At 30.9% G+C, this 18,690-nt stretch overlaps 1 protein-coding gene, 1 non-coding gene and 1 pseudogene across 2 annotated transcripts; all 3 read left to right on the forward strand.

Annotated features, from left to right (window-relative positions):
* The first annotated feature begins 11,441 nt into the window (after positions 1-11,441).
* LOC129312226 (small nucleolar RNA Z159/U59) lies at positions 11,442-11,530 on the forward strand (annotated as a pseudogene).
* Positions 11,531-11,812: 282 nt separating this feature from the next.
* Positions 11,813-11,895, forward strand: LOC129312225 (small nucleolar RNA Z159/U59). The gene has a single exon (XR_008593477.1). It is a non-coding gene; the product is annotated as a small nucleolar RNA Z159/U59 (small nucleolar RNA).
* Positions 11,896-15,602: 3,707 nt separating this feature from the next.
* Positions 15,603-17,012, forward strand: LOC129311434 (protein bfr2-like). The gene is made up of 4 exons (XM_054953764.1): positions 15,603-15,917; positions 16,251-16,568; positions 16,643-16,746; positions 17,003-17,012. Exons 1-4 carry the CDS (start codon positions 15,603-15,605, stop codon positions 17,010-17,012), a joined length of 747 nt encoding a protein of 248 aa, XP_054809739.1.
* Positions 17,013-18,690: the final 1,678 nt, after the last annotated feature.

Consider the following 18,690-nt stretch of genomic DNA (forward strand, 5'->3'; position numbering starts at 1 on the left):
AGTTGGGTTAGTGAATTCCCAAGTGGCAATAATGAATCCCATCTCACAAATTATATTTTTTTAATCACAATTAAGGACCATGGTCTTTAACTAAGATTTTAAATTTCATTCACAGTCCGTAATTGGGATTAATGTTCTTAGCAGGTCCTTATTTGTCATTCTCCCTTAAAAATATTCAAATGAAAAAGAGAGATAAGTTGATATTTGAAACAAAAATAAAAAATTAAAGTGATGTGTTAACTTCTATTTTTTAATTAATGAGAAACAAGGATGAGAGATAAGAAAACATGAAGACTTTAATAATAAAAACACAAGAATGAAATGTTTGAAGTGACTAAAATTTCAATTAATTATGGTATAAAGGAAATTTAAAGTTACAAAAGAAATATAATAAGAAATAAATAAATTTGGATTTGGAACTTAAATTTTTGTGTACCCAAGTAAGAGATTTGATCTAATCTAAATTCTTATTAATCCAAATACATTTGTATAAACTTGTTAATCCAAATTTCTTTTGTTTTTATCATTGATATCTCTATATCTTTTATCTCTCATTCTTTTTTCTCATCAATTAAAAAATAAAAATTGACACATCACTTTAAATTTTTTATTTTTATTTCAAATATCAACTTATCTCTTTTTCATTTGAAATCTTGTAAACAACCCACATAAATAATTTTAAACATATGAATTTTTAAATGTTAGATTTGAAATGCGATATTTTAAATGTAAAATTTATATCCAAATTTGCATAAATAATAATCCCACATGGTAGGAATTCTCATTAGTTTGAGTAGGAGGTGATAATATGCTTAGATTGTCCAAGATACCAAGCAATAGAATAAAAAACAAGGAATAAGGAATAATTATCCATACAACGATGGAGGGAGAAGGAAGAGAAAAGGGTGGCTTGTTAGCTTGTCATATCAACTTATTTTTTTAAAAAATGTAATATAGCACTCAATTTGATTAAAATTGAGTTCCATACATATTAAAAAAAAAAATTGGAACTCAGTTTGTATCAAAGCAAACTCCAAATTTATAGCATATGAGGAAATACTTTTGAAAGTGTAGCATATGGGTAAATAATTGTTTTTTTGGTATAGTATTGCAGTCAAATTGCCATGGAATTACCCCTTAAGAATCGTTTCACACAAACTTTGACTAGTCAATGTTGTTCACCAAATGGCATTGACACGTTAATGGTGAGTCAAAAAGTATTTTTTACATTATTTTTTATTAAAATATTAATGTTTTCAAATTCATGAATTAGTTTCTTAATATTTACTATAATGACTACTTTGACATTACTATGACACAGTACACAAACACAGTACCATTATGATAATAATTATTATTAATTTTTTAGATAAGGTTATCATAACAAGGGTTTAAAAATCAAGTTTAAAAGATTTAGGATCCTCAGAAAACTCTTTTAAATAATGTTTGAGCTCAAACTATAGATTAAAACAATTAAATATGAAAGCATAGGAATAAACTAGAGCACATCCAAACATTGAAATGAGGCAAAATAGTCATCTCCCAAATGCCCTATCCATCATAGCACATATGTCATCTATCATGGAAGATGACACAGAGAGGATAGTTCTAGCATTGTGCAATGTGCTATGATGCACATGCCTCGCTGCGATGCAACCCTGCTGTCATGACAGCAAATTGCTGTTATAACAATACTTTGAGATGAAATTTTAGAGTACGCCATTTTGTTGTTTGATGTTTGATTTGATCAATTCAAGGGTCTACATATGGCTTTTTAAACCACTTAACTATTGGTACTAATTTCACAACTATACATTTTACCATTTAAAAGTTGAAAACTCAAACACAAAATTGACCATTTTCATTTGAAAACAACCATAAGGGTGTTGAAACCCACCAACCTAATATTAATGATTTTAAAACCAGTTGAACCAACTCAAATGAACCATAATAAACCTAATTGACCAATCATAAAATAATAATTGCATTTCAAATATAATTTGGCCATTTAAAACTGCAATTTCACAAATAAATTAAAGGGTGGCAAAAATAGCATCCAACTATACCATAATCAGTAGCATACATATAAATACTACTATAATACTACTTGTACTAGTATCTCAGCCCCTTACAATAATCTCATCACAATTATATTATCATAAGCCAAGTTACCCATAATTTTGCATATTCTCGTGCAAGTGCATCAAAACAACATATGTCCCTAAGTAGGCATATTAATACAAATCATTCGTTACAAAACACCGAGAGAGAGAGATGTGTGTGTGTACTTTACAAATACAAGCCTCTCAAATCTCAATGGCACCTTCCTTTCCTTCTAAAACATAATCATAGTTGTAAGTCAAGAATTCAGTAACCAAATAATCTAATATATTCACAAGCATACAAGAATAGCATATGAGTGTGTAAAGTGGTAAGTAAAAACATTTGTTAGATACATTTCTAATATATGATGTCACATAACAAACCATACAATGCATGGTCAATATTCTCCACCCTATATCCTCCTTATTTCCTTTGACTGAATCTATGGACTAACAATATAGTAGAACTAAATTTGCCTAAGCACATCAATTATGGGAGGCATCCTTGGCCAAAGGAGCCTTTGCCCATTAGGGAGCATAGATTTCCCCTTTCCTTAAATACCTAAGGTGTCATATGCCAACTCTATCTCAAATATTACTAAAACATTCAAATAATAATAAAGACTATGTACCAAGGCCTCTGAGGTGCTAGTATACCATATAGATTTTATACAAATATCCCTTGACAACACTAGGGTGAACTCCCACCTTCTTATAATGATCATGCTCACAACATTTTAATCATATGCATAACACTCATTAGGCATATTCACATATATCAAGGATTAATATTTCACATTGTATCTATTTCACACAATTTCATAGTTAAACACATGAAAAAAGGGTTTCTAAGCATAGGAAAATTCTTTAGTTCAGTACCATATTTCATGAATTTCTAAAACATCAATCGTTCAAATATAAACCATAATTTTCATAATAATTAACACACACACACACACAAACACACATACTCTCTCTCTCTCTCTCTCTCTCACACTCTTTCACAAGCCTCATAGATATTCAAATGCATAAGTGAAAGGATTAGATTATCTTATTATCTCAAATGTTTTGTCACAAAAAGGGTTACCATAGCCAATTTCCAATTTCTCAAAAGTTTACTTGTTCAATGACATATGATCAATATTTAATATGTAAGAATAAATACCTATAATCAATTATAACTCTAACTAAACCCCCCTTTTCACCTAATTTTAGGACCTATTATACCCAAATTTCCTCTTTAGCATAATAAGTACCTCCATCGCACTTCATTAATTCCAACCAACACCTAACTACTTAAATTACATCATTTCTTTATCCACATTGCTCCTAATATTTCAAATTTCACTTATAATTTGTCCAAACCCTAACCATCAATATCAAATCACTACAAAATCCTCAGATCTAGGTTTAAAAGCTTGATTTGACTTCATAAGGCCCTAATGAAGCCAATGGGTTCAATCAAAACCTAAGGAAGAATGAACATCAAAATCAATACTACCTAATCCATAGAAAATTTGCATAGAAAGGAAGAAGAGTGGATAGGAAGCTTACCCAAGGTGATGCTATCTCAAATAGCCTCCAAATAGCTCTAAAAGTGCACCCCCTAGCAGACCTCAAATCCTCCTCCATTGCCTTTCCCATGTTTCTCCTTTTCTCCCTCTGTTTTAGCTTGTGTGCATTATCTGATTTAATCATATTTTCATGCATCTGTTGTGGCACATGGTATATGGCACAAAAAGGCTTAGACACTTTTTGAGCCTCTCTTTGTGCCTTGGTATGCTCAAACTCTAACTTAGCCCTCTCCCAAAGTTGTCTAATGACTTAATGACTATATTAGTAGTCTAAAAACATCATTAACTCATAGATCACTTAATTTTACCCATTTACCCTTTTTAACACTTAAAAACTCAAAATTGAAAAATTCAGGATGTTACATTTACAATATTAAAATTCTTATATTTACAAGTAAATTTACACAATGTTTGCATAGGTCATTCAATTTTTAAATGTGAAGATTTACAAGTCAACATTTTTTAGATTTATAATCTACCCTTTTAGATTTACTAGTATATCTAAGTATTCTTTTTTTTCCTGGCTTATAGATAGGTATCCTTCTATATATTGAAAGATTTTTTATTCAAGGCATGATTGAGAACTAAAGCCCTATTTGTCATGATGGATTAGAGATGTGTGATTAGGATTAGGACCAGCTAGTACTGGCTTTTTATGTTTGGTATGGGGTAATGATAAATTTAATCCCAATCCCATTCTCATCTACATGGGATTACCCAATACCTCCAAACTTTGTGCTCTACCTCCTAACTTTCAAAGATGTGATTAGATGCCCTAAACAAGGATCCCCAAGGCTTATTATATAGTTTTTCTAGCATAAAAATCTAAAACCCATTAGCCCAAGTCTCTTTAGTCCTTTTATTTTAAGTCTTTTAATTTAGGATTAATTATGCAATTGATTTGCGTTTCTATTTTTTTTGTTTGCTTATGGTTGTGCCCTTCATGTATTTTTGTCTGCATGAAGTTAAAGAACATAAAAAGCCTTTCATCTACCCATAGTCAAATCCCTGTAATTTCATCTTCCCAGAGTAGAAGCACAAACCAGTATTTTTAGCTTTTACTCATTTGCAATTATTAATAACCAAAGGTGTAATGGCTTTGGTGCATTTTTGGTCATTTTTGGCTCCATTTCTCTCAAAACATATAAAACACTTAGTGAGGTAATTTATTCCTATTTTCCTCATACTATAAGGCATAATAATCCAATTTGGGAGCTAAAAATCTATTATAATCCATGTATAAATTAGCCTTATCAAACTCCCCCATACTTGGACTATTACATGACATAAATCTAATAGGCCAATAAAGAATTAAAGACAACCCAACCTAAGTGATAGACTTAGATCATGAAGAGCATGGTTGAAGGAGTGGGAGTTAAGTACTTAAAGCCCAAAAGGAGCTAGGATGTGTGATTGAGTTTCATCCTCATCAAGGCCACATGATTCATAAGGTCTAAGATCATCATCATATGTTCAAGGATCCATTACAAAGTGTTGGAGGTCTAGAGACAATAGCCCAAGACAAAGATGTGAAAGAGCCCAATGATCATACTATAAGAGAACTTCAAGAGCCCAAGTATCCAAGAGAAGAATTTCAAGAGAGTAAAGGGAGCCCATTTATGATGAGCCAAATATTGCAAGCCCAGTTCATTGAACCAAAAGAAGGCTCATGCATCCAAGTCTCTTCTAAGTATCCTAATTCACCATGTGCTAATTGGAAACAAGGGATATAGGTTAAGGGAGAAAGGAACATGTCCTAAACCCAACTTAGAGAGGGCTCAATCTTGTTCAAGGTCTAAATCCATGAAGATGGAAACCCAATTAATGAAGACCAAAGTCTATTTAATTCACCATGTGTTAAATATGCTTAAGGGATATTGTGGACAACAGGAGCATGAATTTATGAGTAGACTTGAAGAGAGAGAAGGCATGATTCCCATCATCTTTAAGCCTTCAATGAGAATTTAAATTGTTTCTTACTTTAGCCTAAGTTTGAATTTCAAGACTTAATTATTTTCCTTTTTGATTTTTAGCTTTAATGTTGATTCCTTTTCATTATTGTGGCCTTTATTAAGTGATTTGACTTAGGGAGCAAGACTTTAGTTATTAGAAATTTTTTTAAATTCCCTCATTTAGCCATTATTATTGAATCTCCAAGGAATAAGGAATCTTCTTATTTTGTCAAAGAGGTGGTGCCATTTTGGAGGGAGTCATATAAGGTTAGGGATTCTAGAGTCTTTTATTCTCTTGCTTATAAATAAACCCCCTTTTGTACTCTTCCAATGAAAAGTTATCAATGAGAATTTTCTCTTAAGTTTAGTAAAACTCTTTGTATGAGTTGTGCTTTCTTGTGGGAATTTTGAGGTGAATACTGGCATGATCAAGAATTTAATCAACTCTTGTGGTATCTCAAAGGTTAAGGTTGCTAGAGTTAGCTATAAGTGTTCTAGCTATCATTTTCCTTGATCCTTATCTTTTTGCCCTTTTGTTTTATTTACTTTCGTCCCTTATCATATCTTCATCTTAACATTTCTTTGTTTCATTTTTACTTCTTTTATTTGTGCTTCGGGTTCTATCCCAAATTAGCGCGATCCCACTTTTTCCTTCACATCATTGCATGTCTTCAAGTTATAGAATCACAATGAACCTAATTTATCCTTAAAACCAAGCAATCAAGAAAATAACAAAAGAATGCCCGCAAGCAAAAAAAAAAAATTAACCACTAGATCCTCTACTGAATTCAATAAAAAAAAGGCTCTAAGTAGAACCACAATGGACCACTACTAAGGGTAATTCAATGTCAAGGTTAACTAGGTACTATCTACAAAGTCAAAAATTTATATCTTTTAGACTATGCCTATTTTCTCAGTTTGTACATTGGGATCACTGCCTGTTGGAGCTTTTATTTGACTTTATTTCTGTATTTTTGCCTTCTTTTCACCCATGCATTTTTTTTCTTAAGCTCTATGCCTTCCTTAGGCAGTTATAAATCTTTTTTATACGAACCTAATATCTTTTTATATAGAGGTGTGATTACTCAGAACAAATAACCAAGGCACTAAGGTGCTAATAACCAACAATTAAAGAACAAATAATCGGGGACCACAAAATGTGTTATTTAAAATGATCACATGCTAAAACAAAAAATTGAAACATGTGCTCACTAAAAATAAAAATATCAAATGGGCATGAATGATAGCGACTATCACTTGCAAGGGTCATAAAGGCAAAAGAATCCAAATAAGCAAAGTCAAGTAGATGTAATCAAATCAAAATAGTCATCAAGGCTAAGAGAAAAATATTCCAAATAGGATAAATCAGAGGAGGGAAATTTTTTTCCAAAATAAGAGAAAAATGCAAGAAGTACTAAATAAATAAACAAAAAATTAAAAAAAAATCATTCACTACTAGAAAAATACAAATTAGCAAAGGATCTTCTATTCCTCTATAAAATGCTAAATTAACGAGAAAATTAGTGAGAGATGTTAATTTTGTATCTCGACTTTAAATTAGCAAGAAAAATAGTAAGAGACTGTTAATTCCTTTCTATCTTAAATTAAAGAGAAAAATAGTGAGGGACAATCATCCTTTTTTAGATAAGATAATTAGTAAAGAAAATAGTGAGAGATTGTCAATCTTTTTTTAAAATAAGATAATTAGTAATGGATTTTATCCCTAGCTAATTACTAAAAAAATTGACTTTTAAAAATAAATTTTAATTATATGTTTGAATAATTTCATTTAAAAATAAAGATAAAAATTAACTAAAATATTCATAATAAAATTATTTAATATTTAATATTTTCTTTATTTTGAGTTCATTTTCCTTAAAAAATATTATATTATTAAACAATATAATATAAAGAATCATATAAATATAAATATAAATATTTTTATCATGTTAATAATTAAAAATAAAATATAATATACAAATGTATTTTTATAATATATTATTCAATACATTTGTGCAATTAAGTAACATGTATTTAATTTCTCATATAATAATTATAAATATATTTCAGTTTAACTAGTAAAGAAAGAGAGTATATATGCCAGTTAACTAAATTTAATGAGGGAATGAATCCCTGGCTAAATCCTTCACTAAATTAGCAAGGGAATATCTTTCACCGTTAAATTTAGCAAGCATGTTTGTTGCAATGAAATTATTGAGGGACAAAATCCCTTGTTAACTTCCATTTAGCAAGGGATTCGTCCCTCGCTAAATTAGTTTATTTTTTAGTAGTGATTAAGTTGCTTCTTAATAAGCAGTACTTTTAATGTATTTAGCTAGATGTAGCCTCGAGGTCAAGGTACATCAAAGGGTGAGTAGATCTCCTTCTTTCCTTGGGTATAGGACGGTGGGTCATTTGAGTGCTTCCCTTCATCTTGTATGTTGGAAGAAGAATCCTCAAAAGCATGGAGTTTAGTTGCACTATTATAAAAATGAGATTTAATAGTATACATTTTATAACAATTAAAAAATGATATGTTACTAAATAAACTATAAAACATCTTAGGTAGCATTTCCTTTTTTAAAAGCCACCACTTAAGAATTATTTTTTATTTATAAATTTAGTAAACAATAAGAGATGGTGTTTCTTACATGAAATGCCATAGCTTATTATTATTATACAACAAAGTGACACTTAAAAAAACCACTTAAGAATCATAATTTTAATAATAAAAATATTAAATGTACATATAAATATTACTAACTATGAAAGTAACATTAATTAGTAATAATTATACATCTAATAATTTTAAACCTTCAAGTGACTATTCTCAATTTCTATAAAAATAATTTAAAATAAGATATCTCAAGTTCCATAATATTTAAAAGTAATTTTTATTAATTATGTTAATTAGTAAATTATATTATTATATATTAATTAAAAGATGAGAGGTGGCATTTCTTAGATTTGGAGGTGGCATCTCTCAAATTTTGTTGTGTTATATTAATAACATTATCATTTATTGATGAAAAGCTCAAAGGTGGCATTTACTCAACCAGGAAACACCATCTCTCATCTTATATGAAGTTAATATTAATTATATTTAAGTGATAATATTAATTAAATTAATATTAAGGGTTAAGGTCCAATTTTGCTCACATTCTTATTTTTAAGAGCACTGAATATCGTATACTCTTAATTGGGACAATTTTACCACTGAACTATTTTTTTTAGGAGCAAAAAACTCCCAATGTTAATGAACCATTAATTTTTTTATTTTTTGTTGATGTGGCATGTGTGTGGGGCTCACGCACAGTGACATATAAAACTTTAACCATATTCTTTAGTGTTAATTTGCTCCTGAACTCTTTTTCTAAGAGCGTTGAGCACCCTAAAATTTTTCTCTAAGATTGCTAGGCACCTTAAAGTCTTGTTAAAATAAAATTTAATAAATATTATTAAAATATTATGTATCTTAATATTTAATAATTTAAATATTATTATTCAAAATATTACACCACCCAACTTAATATTTTGCAATTTTACATTAAAAATGAAGGGAATGGACCTTTAGATTAAAGGAATTTTTTCTTCTCATCTCTTCATTTTTTTTCTTGTAAAGTAACTTTTTCCAACATGTTAATGGAATAAGCAATATCTTTCAAATAAATATTTTTATTATCATTTTATTGGTCCTGATTGTCATATTTTTTGTTTTACTTCTAACACTACAACGTATAAAGAGTATTAAATTGGCGTGGTGAAATATTTTAGAGGAAGATCATTAGTTGACTAAGTAAATTAAGCAACTTAACCAATATTAAAATATAAGTAAGTTCCATCACCATAAAAATCGTATTAATTTGAACACTATCTCAAAAAGAAGATTAAAGATCGATATATAAAAAATAAAAAATTATCTATAAATTTATAAAATGGTTGTTTGATTTATTAATATTTAAAAAGTAATTTAGAATTTTTGAATGAATATAAATAATAATATTTAAATTATTAAATGGGAAAATATTTAATATTTTGGCAATATTTATTAAATTTTATTTTAATATAATTTCAAGGTACCCAGTGTTTCTAGAAAAGACTTTAGTATGCTCAATGCTTTTGAAAAAAGAATTTAAGGGCAAATTAGTACCAAATGACATGGTTAGAGTCTTATCTATCATTATGTGTGGGCCCCACGCATATGCCACGTCAGCATATAATGGCAGAATTAACAATTTCCTCACATAAGGGTATTTTTGGATCTCAAAAAAATACTTCAGGAAAAAAATTGCCTAACTAAAGAATATACGGTGTCCAGTGCTCTTAAAAAATAAGTATATGGATAAAATTAAACTTTAACCCTAATATTAATTACTTTTAAATTATATTAAGTATAACAGAGTTGTATTAAAAAATATATATGATTGAATAATAACAATAATTAACTATCAATAATAAGAAAATTAAATACATTTTAAAAAATAAATAATTAATCATTAAGTAATTGAAGAATAATTAATAAAAATAATACTTCCTTCGTCCTAAATTATAGGGCACTTTTGAAGTAGTTTCTCTATCCTAAAATATGATACACTTTGGGTAGATTAAGGTCTCATTAAATGTGCCAATTTCAATATTACCCTTTCTCTCTCTATAATTAATTTCTATTTCTTCTCTTTTTAATATATTAAATAATGGGTATTTTTAAAATTTTATATTTTTATTTTAGAAAGATAAGGTTGTTAGGTGTATTTAATGAGGTTTATTGGTATGAGATTTTACCTAAAAATGTCTTATAATTTGGGATGGAGAGAGTAATTAATAACTAAGTAAATTAATAATTATTAAAATTATATATAATTAATTAATGGGAAAATGACAACGAAGTCCTAAAGGACCAATTTTATACCAGTTAAGTCTCAACTAATTCTAAAAGGCCAATCAAGTCCCAGAGTCCTTAAGTGGTATTTTGATGTCATAAGAAAAGACTGAAATACCCTTCTTCAAGTGAAAGCTTATTTTCTTCTTTGCCTGAACAAGTCCTAGTGTGAGACGCGAAGCTATCTTCTCTAGGTCAGCGTTGTTTAATCTGAACGAGTTCCCTTCAGCCTTCTTGAAGTAACTTTAAAAAGCTCGATTTCTTCTCTACCTTGCTGACGAGATCCCATGTGTATGACGAGCTCTCTTCTCTGCCTTAGCGACGAGCTCTGTTCTGATCTTCTCTGCCCTAGCGAGGAGCTATGTCAATTGATTGATCGGAGGAAAGCTTCTCTACCTTGAATTGAGGTTGCAGTTACATAGGGTGAACGAGAGCTTGGTTGGGCTAGAGGGGAGTGATGTTTCTAGGGGTGGCATGCGTAGCCGGCAACTCAAAGTTAAACACGTGAAAGAGAAGAGGCAAACATTGGCGGCGGTGACAGAGGTAAGGGAAAATCGGTGGCGAGGGCTCAGATTTTGGCGATAACAACTATAGAGAGCCAGGGGTAAGGTTTTTGCCATTAAGGTTCAGATTTATACACCTAAATCTCTCTTCTTCTTTTTTGGCTAAAGGCAGATTATATTAATATAGGAAAACTCTCTTTTTATCCATTTATAGTTCGTATGCATGTCTCAAATCTTTAAATCTTACTCGCTCAGTGAGGTATATCCAAACTAGTATTATGGCTTCACTATGTTGTTCTTCTTCCTGAAAGTTCCTAGAACTTATATGCTATGAAATGTGCCCGTGGGGTTTTGTTGCTATTTTTCTACCACTCTTTTATTATGAATATTTCTTAGGATGTGCTTGTTCTGAATTTATGTGATTTGCTTTTGTCTCTGATAAGGATTGAGTTGAATAAACTTTCGTTCTTCTGATGAGAATTTCATGAAGAATGTTTTTGGAGACCTGACATGAAGAGACATTCTTAGTGACACACAAACCCTTGTATCTCTTAGGTTTATACCTGATTTGTTTTGCTTCTGTTGAATATGTGTATTTTTTTCCCTTATTATTTGTTGGGACTTCAGGACCTAGATCCCAAATCCCAGCTTAGAGGCAGGTCAAAATTTTCAGCAAAAGCAAAAACAAAACAAAAAAAATTGGCAAATGGGCACGACTGTGAGTATTTGATCGTCTAAAATTTATAGTTTTCATAAATGATTTTCCTGTCCTGGTGTCCTGGTTTTTCTACCGAATCAAAATGCCTCTCATAATGATCAAATAATAACTTTCGTTCTTTCAAGTTGTCTGTGTAGAAAATTAATTGAGACCTAAACTGAAGAGGCTTCTTGTTAAGCTTTTCGTAGGCCTTCCCCTAATTAGAAAATTAATGACTTGTGGTTAGGGTCTAAGGTTCATTTCTAGGAATCAAAAAGTATTGTGTGCTTGTTGTCCTAAATCAACTCGTTTATTATTTCACGTGCTATGGGGATTATAATACTTGGTGTTATTTCCTTAGGGATGTGTCTTTCACTTGTCATTAGTGTCTTCTTTAAGTTGTTGGCTTTTTGAATCTCTCTTCACTAAATGCTTAGAAATCGAATGCCTATGAGGATTCTTAGGAAAAGAAACTTCCTTTTTATACACTTCATTTTAGTGTACAATTTACTAATACTCGGCTGTGCAAATCTGTTGTGCTTCTTCTTTGAAAATAATTTTTCAATCCATGGAAATGTTGACAATATTTAAGTTCTCTTTACCAATGCATGCAAATATTTTAATATTCAATGGATGGAAATAAATTTTCAATCTGCTTCACTTCTTTTAGGCAATTTCATACAAATATCTCTTTATCAATCTGTTCTGCTTCTTCATGAGTAGTTCAGTGAATTTATCTTCCTCTTCCTTCCTGGACCCAGCCTCTCCCCACACCAACATAAAAAAAACCCCACCCCCCGAGGGGGAGGAAACATCCCTCTTCTATTTGAAAGGAGTGTCTAGTCCCCACCTCTTTGTTCGGTGTTGACTGGCAACATCAAGCCATAAAACGGCCAGCCTTCACCAGCATCACTCTCACTCCCTATAACTTAAGGTGCATTTTTTATTCCTGTTTCCTGTGAGTGTTTATCCTACTGAAGATCCTTTTTTGGATCAGGAATTTAACACAAAAAGAAACAGTTTTGGGAATTTATTACAAAAAGAGACATTTTTTTAACTATCAAAGAAAAGAAGGTGATTTTCTAGGTTTTGTTAGTGTAATCTTTCTCGCCCAAAACTTGTTTGTGTTTTTCTCAATTTCTCTTCGCAAAAGTTTAACTTCTCTCTTCTTGTAGACATGCATGTTTGTTATGCCCTTTAACCATGAGCAAATTTGCTAGGCTTTATTAATAAAATTCTTCTTGTTACTGCTTACTTTCTTTCAATTTATTAGTTTAATTTTAACCAATTTTTTTTGGGACTTGCATCGGTGATAATTAGGTGGGAAGCTTGTTTGTCAGGGCACAAAGAAGCAAGCTAGTAGGCTTATGTCCTGCTACTAAAATAATTTTCTGTTTTTATATGTGTAACTTTGAAGGTTTAATGTACATGCACAAGTAAAGAACTACTCATGTTTGGTAGATTGATTTTATTTGATTATCATACATAAAATTATTCATAGTGTCATCTTGGAATGAGTCCTACTTTACTTCCTAAACATGTTGCTGTTGTTGTAAGATCTCAAAAGGACCTACTTAAAGCTCTTGAAATGTTCAACTCAGTGAAAAAGGAAGATGGATTTAAGCACACATTATTCGCTTATAAATGCATGGTTGAAAAACTTGGATTGCATAGAGAATTTGATGCAAGAACAATGAATATTTATTGACGCAGATTAACTGGAATGATCATTTTGATTTTCTTTAAGTTAAACTATCAATTTGGTTAAACGTTTGAATAAACTCATTTGTTTTAAGATAAACCAATTTAAGTTGTGGGAATATGTATGGGAGATTTTGTAAAATACCTTTATTTAGGTGTTAATTTTTATAACAAAATATGGCATATCAATATGGTGTTTCCAATTCGAGTAGCATTTTGTAAGACCTGGTTCTTGTTTATATCTTCTATGTAGTCTTCTATGTTTGTTTTGCTTCCTTTTATGTAAGGTTCTAAGTTTGTTACAGTATGAGATAGATAATGTGTGCATTGGTACCCTACCCATTTATAATTATAGTAGCCAAACTATGATAAGATATATTGAAATATGAAGAATCTTTTAGGTGGTGTTTGGTATGTGCATTCTTTAGTTTTGCCAAGCACTTGAAACATATTTGTAATGATGTGGCTTGGGATTGTAATCACTGCGTATACATGTCCTTTAGTTTAGCTTATATGTAATGATAGTGGCTTGATATTTTTAATGCTGACCACTCACAGCGTTTCCTCATTTTTGTGATATCCAAATCAATTAAATAGTATGAAAAGTAAAAGGCAGACAATAGGACAAAATGGAGGGAATTTGGCTGAATTAAAAGCTGCCACCTTGCATGTTCACTATTCCATGTCAGTGTATATGTCTGTGGTGTGTTTTGGGTGTAATATTTGGCTGAATTTATTTTGTTTGCTTTTGTTGCAAACCAAAAAGAGTAATTTACATCTGAGACACCAAGAAAATATGGAGAACAAGAAAGCTACAACAAAAAGGAAGTCTGGATACGATAACTTTAAGAAAGAGTTTCTTGAAAAAAATAAAGGAAAATTTAGTGGTCTTATAGAAGCCAATGACTCAATGAGAGAAACTTAGCGAAAGTTATCAAATGCTGAACAAGAAAGATATAAAACATGGCTTTATTAGATGGACAAGGCAAGGAATCAGTATCTTGTTCCACGGTAACAGTATCACTCACTTGTATTTATTTTAAATTGATGAGTTTTTTTAGTATGATTGTTATGCATTGTATGGTGTTATATTATTCCTCTTAGTTTATAGGTTTCATTTAATACATGTTGCTCTCCTGGCTAGTTCAAGGAAGTTGTGGAATACATATCCAAACATAAAAGGTTATGTACTAAGGTCAAGAAAATGGGGTTCCAATCTCTCTTGGATTTTAAATTTAATAAACTACCGAGAGAGTTATGTGAACAAGTAATTACTGCTTTTGACACACCAATCTCAACACTTGGAATTAGAGGGAAAAAATTAAGTGTTGATGGAAAGGATATGCACACTATCTTAGGTGTGCCTTATAGTGGGAAAGCTGCATTTTTAGATGATGACAACGAAGCATCTCAAGCATTAAAGAACAATTATCTTGGCAAACCCTTCACTAAGTTGAAGAGTATGGTCATATTCGACAAGGCAGAAAAAAATTTTGAAACGATGTTTTTGTTATTCACTTTTAAAACATTTCTTTGTCCCACAATAAGTACAACTGTTAGTATGAGGAGTATTAAAATTTTAAGTAGGAAGAAAAATGTTCAAGAATATGACTGGTCATCTTTTGTATTGTCAGAGCTTATTAGAGAAATTTTGACTTATAAGACAGCATTAAGGAGTGGATGAAGGAAGAAGAATGTAGGAGGATGCTTATTTTTCTTAATGGTATAGACTATTTAAAATCCTTCTATATTTTGTTCTAATTTATTTGTTATTAATTAGATTATAATTATCCTTCTGGTGCAGATATTTTACATGTACCACTTTCCATTGGGCCCAATACTGTCAGTAGATGGTAGAACGCCTGTGATGCATTTGTGGAACCAACACATGGTGCAAAAACAGGTTAAGTTGGAAAAAGAAAGCATCCATGGCATTCTTTATAGTGGACAGGCTAATGAAGTGTCTGAAGTTTTACCTCCACTTGCAACGATAACTCACCCAGTATATAAATGTTTATAATTTATTGTCTATGTTTTGGTTTTCACTTGTTTAATAAGCTTGGTGTTGAAACTTGGTTAGGGTGTGAGGGAGTTATATGAAGACTTTTTGCAATATGCCAATACATTTGCAAGTAAAGTGCTGAAGTTGTAATAAAGTCTTAACCAGCTTTAAATATTTGATAGTAAAGCTATCATGCGAGTTGGCGAACCAAGTGAAGAAGATGTGGAGGAAGAGGAATGTAGAGATAAAAATGAAGCTGAAGAAGAAGATGAAGATGGAGACAAGGGCGAAGATGAAGCTGAAGATGCACATGAAGCTGGGGATGAAGATGGGGATGAAGATGAGGATGATGATGGACATGAAACTGCAGCTGGAGCTAGATCTAAAGAAGATGAAGATGAAGGCTCCGATAGTAAGGAAGAAAGTGATAAAAGACAAGATGGTAAGAAGAGGAGGAGAATAGATGAAAGCTTAATGATTCGAAGGTTTGAGAGGAAAAGGGTTGAGGTAAATTGGTCACCTTTTTTGAAAGAACCAATACAAGGGAGAATTACAAAAGAACAATAAATATATGAATATTGCACTAAGCAGACCAATCAAGCAGAGGGTGAAGAGTAAGTAATGTGATATTACTTTTTGATAATCATGGTGCATTATGTTTGATACAATAACACATTTTTGTTAGGTATGTCGTTGAGATGTACAATTACTACTTAAATAGGGCCGAATGCCAAAGTCTTGGTCCTAAAAAATGGATAAGTACAGCTATATGTCTGATAGTTTTAATTAATTAGTTGCTTAATTGGATAGCACATTGAGTATTGGATGTGTTCTTTGTAGGTTATGAGCATGGTCGCAAAAGTGATGGTTGGTGAGCAACTTCATGAAGGGAAGGTGCAAAGGTACATATTTGATTCAAAATTTATGGCCAACCTAAGGGATAAAAAGTTAAGATGGTCTATCTTTGAGGATGCAAAGATGGTCATGCGTGATCAACTTGGATATAACCTTATAAATTGTGATTACCTTTTCTTACCCATGCTTGTGTTTAATCACTGGTTTTGCTATTGTGCTGATTTGAAAAATGACAAATTTTTCATCCTTGATTCATTAGCTAGGAAGTTATTTAAAGAGAAGAAGATGATGGCTGGATTTATGGTATGCTTTATTAGTGTTTAGGTTACTTAAATTTTTAAATGGGAATGGTTATCTAACTCCGAAACTATTTGTAGAGAACTAGCATAATTGAGTTGTTACAAGCATGTAACCCGGAGAAATATGAAGAGGATTTTCAGATGGAGATGATATTTGAAGAACTTCCCAAACAGAGTAATGTGTAAGTAACTATCTATGAAAATAACTACCTTTTAATGTATTCATTTCTAGTAGACATTTTGCCATACCTGAATTGCTCATATTTGTAGAGATGATTGTGGGGTATATGTGATAAAGTATTGTGCAGAATGGGATGGTAGAAGAAGAAAAGGAGGACTAACCATGGAGGACTTTTCAAACATATGTGATCCACAATCTTTCTAATATTTTTTTCCAATTATCAATGTGAAACTTAAACTTTCTTTATGTTTTTTTAGGAACAACTGAGATAGTTTAGGGTGGATGTGGTGTGATGGCTGGTAAATCACACGAGAAATGAAGTAAGAAACAAAGTATTTTCCTCTGTCTCAATAACTAACCGACCAAAGAGGGTAGGAAAGAAGTGTAGATAAATTTTTAATCTTTGACATGTTTTCATCATTAATCTTTAATGGGTGTGAAGACATGCTCAATTGAATTTGAAGCTATATCCAAATTTTAGGGCCTATAAGAAGATTTTTACCAATACATTGTGGGGTGTATAAGAATAGAATTTTTGGCCACAAAATTAGGCTGGCCTTTATGGGATATGCTTGATTAATTTTGTATCCAAAACATGTAATTTGATCAAAATTTGGTCACATGCATGCATTTTTACCTAACTAAATTATGATTTTGTCTGAGCAACATTGCCAACATCTCCATTTAGATTTTATATCATACGTACTAATTAATACTTATTATTTTCAATAAATTAAAATAACATATATTTCTTGCCAATTGACACAGCCGGGCTGCTACTTATATTACTTTAATCATATGGTGTTCCAATTCAATGTAACAAATAAATCAAGGAATTTTCTAAATAAAACACTCTTTTCAACTATCATGCAAGCTGAACAAGCAACCAAATCAATTATATATAGACAATGTCGCAACTATGTGTCAAAATTTTGGGTAGGGTAAGTAATGAATTCTTAAAAAAGTTATTATTTTAGGATAACGCTCCAGTAATTTGCAACTGAGAGACCAAATTTTGTAACTTTGTCAGGCAAACTTTGCAACTGGTACTCAAAATTTAGGATCGAAGAACTATTAAATTTGTAGAAGAGTTAAATCCTTTAGGACAAAGCTCCAGTAATTTGCAATTGAGAAACCAAATTTTGCAATGTCCTTAGAAATAATTTGCAACTGGTACTCAAAATTTTGGATCGAAGAACTATTAAATTCGTTGAAGAGTTAAATCCTTTACGACAAAGCTCCAATAATTTACAAGTGAGAAACCAAATTTTGCAATGTCCTTAGAAATAATTTGCAACTTATATTCCAAATTTTGAATTGAAGAACTATTAAATTTGTAGAAGAGTTAAATCCTTTAGGACAAAGCTCCAGTAATTTACAATTGAGAAACTAAATTTTGCAATGTCCTTAGAAACAATTTGCAACTGGTACTCAAAATTTTGGATCAAAGAACTATTAAATTCGTTGAAGAGTTAAATTCTTTACGACAAAGCTCCAATAATTTGCAAGTGAGAAACTAAATTTTGCAATATCCTTAGAAATAATTTGCAACTTATATTCTAAATTTTGGATTGAAGAACTATTAAATTCTTACAAGTTATTCTTATGACAAAGCTCCAGAAATTTGCAACTGAGACACCAAATTTTGTAACTTCCTTAGGAGAAATTTGCAACTCGTACTCTAAATTTTGGATCGAAAAACTATTAAATTCTTACAAGAGTTAAATCCTTTAGTACATTGTTCCAGTATTTTGCAACTGAGACATCAAAGTTTGCAACTTCATTAGGAAAAATTTGCAACTCATACACAAAATTTTGGATCGAAGAATTGTTATATTCTTGTAAGAGTTATTCTTTCAGGACAATGTTTCAGTATTTTGCAACTAAGACACCAACCTTTGTAACTTACTTAGGAAGAATTTGTAACTTGTACTCGAAATTTTGG

This window comes from Prosopis cineraria, unplaced genomic scaffold, assembly GCF_029017545.1.
Source record: "Prosopis cineraria cultivar Desert tree isolate PC_DT_omini unplaced genomic scaffold, ASM2901754v1 PC5, whole genome shotgun sequence".
Classification (NCBI taxonomy): Eukaryota; Viridiplantae; Streptophyta; class Magnoliopsida; order Fabales; family Fabaceae; genus Prosopis; species Prosopis cineraria.

Coding starts and splice junctions, on each gene's coding strand:
- LOC129311434 (XM_054953764.1), top strand. CDS start 15,603: ATGCGAGTTGGCGAACCAAGTGAAGAAGATGTGGAGGAAGAGGAATGT. Junction 15,918..16,250: donor TTGAGAGGAAAAGGGTTGAG/GTAAATTGGTCA, acceptor TGTTCTTTGTAG/GTTATGAGCATGGTCGCAAA. Junction 16,569..16,642: donor AGATGATGGCTGGATTTATG/GTATGCTTTATT, acceptor AACTATTTGTAG/AGAACTAGCATAATTGAGTT.